This window comes from Mytilus californianus, unplaced genomic scaffold, assembly GCF_021869535.1.
Source record: "Mytilus californianus isolate M0D057914Y unplaced genomic scaffold, xbMytCali1.0.p SCAF_3, whole genome shotgun sequence".
In the NCBI taxonomy this organism is placed as follows: domain Eukaryota; kingdom Metazoa; phylum Mollusca; class Bivalvia; order Mytilida; family Mytilidae; genus Mytilus; species Mytilus californianus.
Window position 1 is genome coordinate 92,102,194 of NW_026262679.1, and position 8,883 is coordinate 92,111,076.

At 32.9% G+C, this 8,883-nt stretch overlaps 1 protein-coding gene across 2 annotated transcripts; it reads right to left on the bottom strand.

Moving 5' to 3' along the window:
- Positions 1–744: 744 nt before the first annotated feature.
- Positions 745–7,355, bottom strand: LOC127735433 (collagen alpha-1(XII) chain-like). Of its 2 annotated transcripts, XM_052245592.1 has the most exons (8): positions 7,258–7,355; positions 6,773–6,812; positions 5,906–6,481; positions 4,493–4,648; positions 4,021–4,062; positions 2,587–3,186; positions 1,730–2,245; positions 745–971 (listed from the first exon to the last, which is right to left on the bottom strand). In XM_052245592.1, the coding sequence occupies exons 1-8, from the start codon at positions 7,294–7,296 to the stop codon at positions 964–966; spliced, it is 1,977 nt and encodes a 658-aa protein (XP_052101552.1). In that variant the 5' UTR covers positions 7,297–7,355; the 3' UTR covers positions 745–963. The 2 variants fall into 2 exon arrangements, with proteins under 2 accessions (XP_052101552.1, XP_052101553.1); XM_052245593.1 differs by lacking the exon at positions 2,587–3,186.
- Positions 7,356–8,883: the final 1,528 nt, after the last annotated feature.

Here is an 8,883-nt window from a genome sequence, read left to right on the forward strand (position 1 = left end):
AGATTACAAAAATTTACGAAAATTTGTGGAAAAATGACTTTAAAAGGCAATAACTACTTATGGGGTCAATTGACAATTTTAGTCATGTTGACTTATTTGTAGATCTAACTTTGCTGTTTACAGTTTATATCTATCTATTATAATATTCAACATAACAATCAGAAACTGCAAAATTTCCTAAAAATTACGAATTCAGGGGCAGAAACCCAACAAGGGGTTGTCTGATACGTCTGAAAATTTCAGGGCAGATAGATCTTGACCTGATTAACGTTTTTACCCGTGTCAGATTTGCTCTAAATGCTTTAGTTTCAGAGATATAAGCCAAAAACTGCATTTTACCCCCATGTTCTATTTTTAGACATGGCGGCCATCTTGGTTGATGGGCGGGGTCATCGGATACATTTTTTCAAACTAGATACCCTAAGGATGATTTAGGCCAAGTTTGGTTTAATTTGGCCCAGTAGTTTAAGATGAGAAGATTTTTGTAAAAGTTAACGGACGACGACGAAAGACGACGGCCGCCAAGTGATGAGAAAAGCTCAATTGGCCCTTTTGGTCAAGGTGAGCTAAAAAGAGAGAAGGTTGGATATAAAAGTGCATAACCCTTGCAACAGTGTATATATAGCTTTACGTTATCATGGTTTACAAATTAACATATAAGCTGTCATAATATAAAACTAGGTAAAAGTGAGTTGAATGTATATCTGATAAAATTGTTTGATACATTGTAGAGTCAACTACAAATACTGAAAATCAATTTTATTATCATTGGTATAGTATTAGACAAAAAAAGAAATAATGAAAGGTGAACAAAAATCAAAATCATTTTAAGAAAAAAATAAACGTACATAAATAAGTTAATAGGAATATAAACACAAATGTATGTAACTTATTTTCAAACAACAACAAATCACAGCAGGAGGAGGATTTACAAAACGTGTAAGTCTTCTTTCGTCTTTCAATTTATATACCTACAAAAGAAATAATGTTACGAAAATTATAATCATACAAATTTGTAAAATCGTGATTATTATTTAGTCATTGAAGATTTTTATTCTTGATCAATTTCACACAAATGCAATACATTCGTTCCTTATTGACATCACTAGCTTCTTTAGAGGTGCTCAATGTATCCTGACTATTTTAGGAAGCTTTTGCCATGTTTTTTGAGGATTTGAGATGTAAACATTTTACATACATTTTAATATATATATTGCTCAAATATACAGATTAGACCAATATATCTCGATTGGAGTGGAGTGGATGGATTATTGTTAAAGGCCTGATGAATGGCAAATGTAACATTTCTATAAGGACGAGAACATGTTAGTATGATATGAATATAAACCCTATTTTGTACTAGATCGACACGCAAATTATTAACCTGATAGTTCACAAGGTAACAGGTCAAAGGAAGACATATCACCGTTCTCGGACAAAGAAATCCGACTTCTAGCTGACCAGTTTTGGTCTAACTCCCAAATGCAACGTGCTTACCGGAGATGCAGCATATATAAATTTTCAAATTTTTGACCTCCCGCAACCAAGACGAACATGAAACCCCCGAGGCGACAGAATAGAATGGAACTATTGATAACATTAACGGTACCAATTTTCTACGCTATTTCAGAAATAACCTTATTGATGTTAGACTTATTTAAATACTCATACAGTTTGAAAAGAATATTTCATTGGCATTTCATGTGAAGTGTTTCAAATAAAAGTTTACCTTCACAGAGTAGTGTATTTAGATGCTGAGCTGTGGTGTGACTATCAGATTGTAGCGCAACTACGTAATGTGCCTTCCCGGCAAGCTTTTGCAGCTTTTTATCCATGACTTCATTGCCTATCTGAACGAAAATAAAGTTTATTTTTCGAAATTTCGATCGTAACACTTGAAGCTTAGCAGTCTTTGAAAGAGTGTTATCGACAAACACTACTGCCATTTTCGTTGAAGTTCCTCGACCACCATTTGCAGACATGAACTGTTTGATACGCAAGTCCGTGATCAATTGAGGAAGTGCATCATAATCTTGAACTACTTCAATGGGATCAGCCGACAGTTGTCTAATGGAATCTTTCAAACAAGAATTAGACTGTATTCCAGTTTTAATCTTTCCGCCAGTTGTTGCCAAATACATGGAAACTTGTTGAATCAGGTCCAGAATAATGTTAGACATCTTATATCCATAATAAGCCGAATCAAAAACAAACATAATATCACTGGTTTTATTTGTCCGGCAAACTGAAAGAAAATAATGAATTGAGTTATATTAAGACATGATAAGTACAACATCTCCTGACCTAGATATTTATATACCAAAGATATACAAGATATGAATAAAATTTTCATAAGTTTGACTAAATTAATTCTGTTGTTCTGTGATCCACAATTAAACTATTAGCTTTCACAAAGAAAAGTCTTTAAGAAATATATTAAACAATATATACACATAAAAAAAAAGGAACGTAGAATATCATATATCAATATTATGAATATTGTATATGCTAATCATTGTACTGATTTCGCCCATAATGGGTCCTCTATTAGAAATAAAAGTTAATGGATCTTATCTTATCTTATACCTTTCTCGTCTCGCTGAAATGAAGCAATTTCACATGTCTTTATTGCAAGTATGTTTCTTAATGTTCTAAGACCATCAAAATTTGTGACTTGGAAAGCATATTTGTTAATGTTACTATCGGGAGAACTGGCAATGTTTGATAATTCATTTTTGTCTATGTTGTCTCCAATGCCAACAGCAAACACATAACTTCCGGTTTTTTTTATCATTGCAGCTTGTGTTTTAGTTTGATCTGGGAATCTGGATAAGCCGTCCGTAAGAACAATGATAATATGTGCAACACTCGGTCTCGTGAATTGTCGCGAGAATTCACGCTCACGTAGCTGTTTCAGGGCATGCCCGGTATCAGTTCCACCACCACTATAGGGTACAGATTTAATTGCACCCAACAATGAATCTTTATCGTGGTATTGTTCTAGTCCAAACATACGATTGTATTCGTGACTAAAAGTTGATAGCCCAACTCGGGTCTTATCGGGTGATATATCAAACATTCCTACAACGGTTCCAACAAAGTCGAGCTGTTTCTTAAAATCAGTGGGATGAATGCTTCCGGATGTATCAAGGAGGAAGAAAACATCAGCAGGTTTTCCACCACAGTCTGGAAAATTAGTATGAATGTTTTCAATCACAGACAGAAGATTTGACACTTTTAAAAAATGTATGAACAAAATACCGAACTGCAGGTTTAACTCAAAAAGGGGATGTCAATAAAATCAACAAAACCAAACGTTCGACTTTTAACCAACGGTCCGGAACGACTGGAAAAACAACTGTCATATTCCTGACATGAAATTATAATCTTAAAGCACTATTATTGCTTACAGTGTAAAACAGTTGTGTTGAACTTGTATGCTGGTCGTCAATCGATTATATGTATAAGATCCTATTCATTAATAATAGCATGACATCTGCAGGGGTTTTGTATGCCTTTTGCTGTTTATGTTTTTTTCTCATTTGCATTTGTTCTCATATTCATGTTTTTTTTATATTCACGTTGGGTAAAAGAAGCAAAATTTTATTTTCAGACTGAAATATTTTTCACAATAAGATTGATTGATTGATTGTTGGTGTTTTAACGCCACTTTTAAGCGCCACATTTGGGCTATTTCGTGGCGGCCAGTTTTTATTGGTGGAGGAAGCCGGAGTGCCCGGAGAAAACCATGCACCGACCTTCGATAGGAAAACTGACAATCCTAGTCAATTAAGATTGGAGTTGAGTGCACCTGCACGAGCGGGGTTCGAACTCACAACCTCAGTGTTGACTGGCTAGTGGTTACAGTAGTAGAACTACTTAGACCACTTGGCCACCGAGGCCCCTTCACAATAAGACACGTTTGTGCAACTAGCAAAGCATTTTTTTCCGAACAAAATAATCAAGCTGTGAATTGAGTATCATAATCTAATGTAAACTTGTCTTTATAATGATACGTACTTTTAGTGATTTTCCCTCTGTCTGCTTGCAAGTTTTCAGCATCTACAAAAGAATACATGCATCTAATAGCTATAGATAACAGGTGCAAGTACATTGGGAAAAAATAACATGTTGAAAAGAATTTCAACAGAGATGAATAAGTATTAAATATATATTTTATAGGTAAGAACTGCATACCTATGTAAAATCTATCTAAAAAAATCGTCCGATATGATTTCCGTTCTCACAAATTGTGTTTCTGGATCCATCTTAATTATGTGGTGCACTCAAAACCAAAAATTAGGAAGCTAATAAAAAAAACGCTGGAAAGCACAGCAACCAAAACATGTGTTTGTAAGTTAAAACAACAATCCATTGGCTTCTTTGAATGAATGATTTTCTGTGCACATTCCTCGTTAACTACGCATAGCACTTTTTTTTTATAAATCTCCAGCCGAATATAAATATTCATAAATATAAATATGTCTGTTACCTGGGGTAGTTTTTGCGATTTCTGGACGTTGTGTTGAAGGCTCTTTTGTAGTTGGTAATTCTGTTGTTGTTACAGTTGTTTGTGTTGTCGTTGTAGAAGGTTTCAATGTTGTTCTTGTGGTCGAAGGACTCGTTGCGACTGTAGGTGCCATTGTAACTAAAATAATACAAACAGAACAGTCAGTTTTTGTTAAACAATCAAAAAAAAAAAAGAAGACGTAACGGTTTTATGCTTTTAAATCATTATTCACGAGGAAAACACATATCAAATTTTTGGACAGCAAATAGTGAATAAATACATGGGACCCATACAACCAGAAAAGTAAAGTCAAAACCTTCTTCCTGATGGAGATGCCACCTTTGTTTTTGTTAAATTTGCAAAACTTTTCAACTGAGAACTATCAAAAAGTAAAATATTAATAGGAACTTTGTAAATCATGTAGAATATAGAAACATTTCAACATTGACCTTAGGGAGGATGATATATTCCATTCGGAGACTAACCGTGTACCAGTGGTGGTATCAAGCTGTAGTCAGTCAGTCGTTTTTGTTGTGCTTGTTACATTTCTTAATTTCATTTAGAACGACGAGAACCAAAAGATGACACAGTCAAAATTGAATTACACAAAGGAGCTTTATAAGTAGGAGGAGACTACATGAATACCTAAACACTATCTAAGGTCAATACAATAACATTTAAGGTACCAATTTTACTGCACAGATGCGAATTTCGACAATCAATGTCTCGTAAGTAAGTAAATACCGAACCTAATACAAAGGTTGAAGAGCTGATAAAACTAAAAAGGACCATAAGCATAGACAAACTCGTACAAGAAACGCATAGATGTGCATGAGGAAGATCCATAATGTTTTTCCGAAATATTATAACAACAAATTTCAATTAAAAGATACCGGCATTTTCAAGGCAATACCGAAGTACTGGCTACTGAACTAGTTATACCCTTAACTCATAGTTTGTGGCAATATTTATTCGTGTAAAATTTTCAATCTTGAAAACTAGTGAAAAAACAAGTAATAAATGATAATCTATTCCGAAAAATTGCCTCGTTTTTAAAGATAAGTGCAAGTAGATATAGAGAAATACTACGTTTATTGCACACACACGCACAAAACCCCAAACATTTGTCATTGACAATAAAAGAAAAAAATATGTTTTACCTTGATACGAAGAAAAATGCTTTTAATTTTGATTTCTGTAAATATCAAACATTTGAAAAGTTTTCATGCACAATACAAATTAATTGAAATTATATCTTTAATTATTTTCAATTTTGAAAGGTATTTAATCAGGTACTTCCTTGTAAGCAGTTAAACTATTATAAATTTATCGTAAATCCAGAAAAGCGCTTCGGACGCACCAACTTTATAAAATTATTTTAGCGTAAAATCGTACCTTCACAAGTCCTCTGTCGTAAAATAGATTCAATCCTCTTTAGACCTCTGTAATTTAAAACCTCCAGCACATATTTGTCAGAAGGATCACTAGCAATGCTTTCTAGCTCCTTTAAATCAATGTTAGAGCCGACGCCTATAGCAAAAACGCTTACATCTTTTTCTCTAAGTTTTTTAGAAGCAGCTGCAGTTTTGTCTTTGTAATAACTTTCTCCATCAGTAATAACTATCACGATTTTAGTAGAATCATGACGCGCGCCGTTTTCCGGAAGGAACATGTTGTCTGCAACAAAATTGATGGCGTCTGCTGTGTTTGTTCCTCCTGTTAGGTGCCTTACTCGTCGGATGGCTTTGGCTAGGTCCGGTTTGTTCATTTTTTCATTTAGATGAAATTCTACTTTCCATGAGTTGCTGAATGTAACAATTCCAACTCTAGTTTGGATATCAGATGGACCAATATTAAACGTTTTGGTTAAGTTTTGGAGGAACTTGAGCTGTGTGTGGAAATCAACTGGCCATATACTGGAAGATGCATCCAGTATAAAGACGATATCTTTTGGTCGATTATCACAGCCATCTAAAAGGAAAACAATGAAAAAACTAAACAAACAACTGAAACTTAAAAACAAAGAATACTGTCAACAGATCGTTTTAAAATTTCCTTATATTAAGTTATTACAAATGAAAAAAACCCAACATATAAACATTGTATTTCAATATTATGAAATGAATGTATCAAGGCCTTGAATATACTGAATTAAGTAACATAATTTGATATATTTGACAAAACGTTTTAAATTGCAAGTTATAGAAATATCGAGACATTAGCTTGTTTTTCAGTTAAATATAAATTGCATATCAGATTTACCTAAAAGTTGGGATACGCATACTGGACAAATTAAGCACACCTGAAATATAAAATCATTTTTTTATTACTTTGTAAATGATGCCCTTTATGGGTTCTTGATTAGATTAATAAAATTCTTATCTTATCTTATCTTATCTTATTACTACATCACGTTTTATTTAAAAAAAAAAAAAACAGGTACACGACAGTTGAGAAGTCTTTAATTGAAAATTATTCCTTAAATCTTTAGATTCAGAACTATGGAAACTGCTGGCAAAAATATAAACTCCTTATGAACTTGAACTATCAATGGCAAAAGCGCAAAGTCAACAGCTTCTTCTTCATTTTTTAGGTCGGCGTATAAGCTGATAACAATCAATGACAACAACAACAAAAAAACAATAAAAAATAAAAAATAAAAAAGTATGTAGCATGAAAATGCACATTTAATTATTTCAACTGATCCAATTACAACTATTTATTTTAACAAGTAAAGCATAGCTTACCACAAGAGCAAAACTAATAAACGCTTTCTGAAAAGCCATCTTAGATTATGCCGTCAAAACTTTTAATGTCAAATCTTTTATAGACTTAGTAATGAGTAATGAAATGATTAACGAATGCATTAATTCGATACGCAATATTTGTTAACACGTTTTAATAAAATTTCAAGTATGTAATTGATTTTAAGTGTTATGTTCTTACCAAGGAAATCGAAATGTATGTCACTGAAGGTTAGCTCTGCTGAGGAGGCGGGATCGTGATCGTATTCGTGGAAAGGTTTCAGATGAAAAACCACACTGAATTTGATTTTTAAATGTTAAAGCACTTATATCACTTAAAAACCCACAAAAATGTTACCAGCTTTATAGCGAAGGACTCTCCGTATTAGGCATATAATTAACATATTATGATTGTCACCAAAGAATGGTCATTGATCCTTATGTTTAATCCCGGTCACTCACTTGTTCGTACAGTTATATATAACGACGGCAACAAACTACACTACTAAAAAATATGTCTTTAGATTTTTTAAATGGGTTAGTATTACTGCAAGTATAAATTTGCAAAAACAGGGATATAAACTTGACCACTTCTTTGATAATTCACTTAGGTTTTGATTTTGGTACCAATTTTCAGAATCATTAAAATCACCCATGTCGGAATTTTCATATATAAAATCGCTGGGACCCTGCTTGTAACCATTTGGCTGCCATGCATTATTTCGATTCTAATAAGACAAATACAGTTATTTTGTCAACCGTGAAAGCCCTACACACACGATACTGTTTTGGTTGTTCCATTTTCCCCCATATAATAAAACATTCTTTTAATCTAATTTTATCATATTTTGAGGCGTACAAGAATCCTGAAAACGCCATTACATTTGACGACGGAAGCATACACATGACATCACCTTGTTTAGTTGCCAAATATGATAACATCATTTCGAGGAATTTTCGTTTTATGACAGATGTTTGGCCTACGTAAAACTTGTGTTTTACTGTCAAAAATTGAGTTTACCTGGTCGTATAAATAAGATGGGTGTAATACGGAACAGATAATTTTGTGTATTTATGCGTCTGCGCTAAAAGTTGATATACTGTGATAAATATTATACTGGTTGACGATATATATAGGTCGTCATATTAGAATTGACTATAACTTTCATTATTGTGTCAATTAAACCATTTTTAAAAGTTTCGCCCATTTGACTTCTTCAGTTTTTCTATTATCCTTCTAACCTACATGGTAGACAAGTCACTTGACACAATTATTAGATTGTTTTAATTTTCATTGCACTAAATGTTTATTTAGTTTTAGATTATCCGTAGTAGTCGCTCCAAAGAATCGTTCTTTGAAGTTATCATAGAAGCTTATCTCTGGGAGTAGATTGTTTATGGAACTTACATTACCTGATGTCATTAAGCTTTGAAATCGATTTTGATTGCTTTGTTAACATTGTATACTTAGCTAGTTTATTTACAAGGAACCTTCAAGAATTTTTCTATATTATTCTTACTGGATCCTTTATATTAATTACCAAATTTTCTGGATACAGGTAAAAATTTTTTTGCAATCTCTATTATTGTATAATTCTTATATTTCATAGAATATGTAATGTTAGAAAC

Bases quoted from the DNA above. Each gene is read 5' to 3' on its own strand.
- LOC127735433 (XM_052245592.1), bottom strand. From the start codon at position 7,296: ATGGCTTTTCAGAAAGCGTTTATTAGTTTTGCTCTTGTG. The intron at 4,063-4,492 runs GTAACAGACATA...ATTCTTTTGTAG, and splicing joins AATCGCAAAAACTACCCCAG to ATGCTGAAAACTTGCAAGCA. The intron at 3,187-4,020 runs GTACGTATCATT...CTAATTTTCCAG, and splicing joins CAGAGGGAAAATCACTAAAA to ACTGTGGTGGAAAACCTGCT.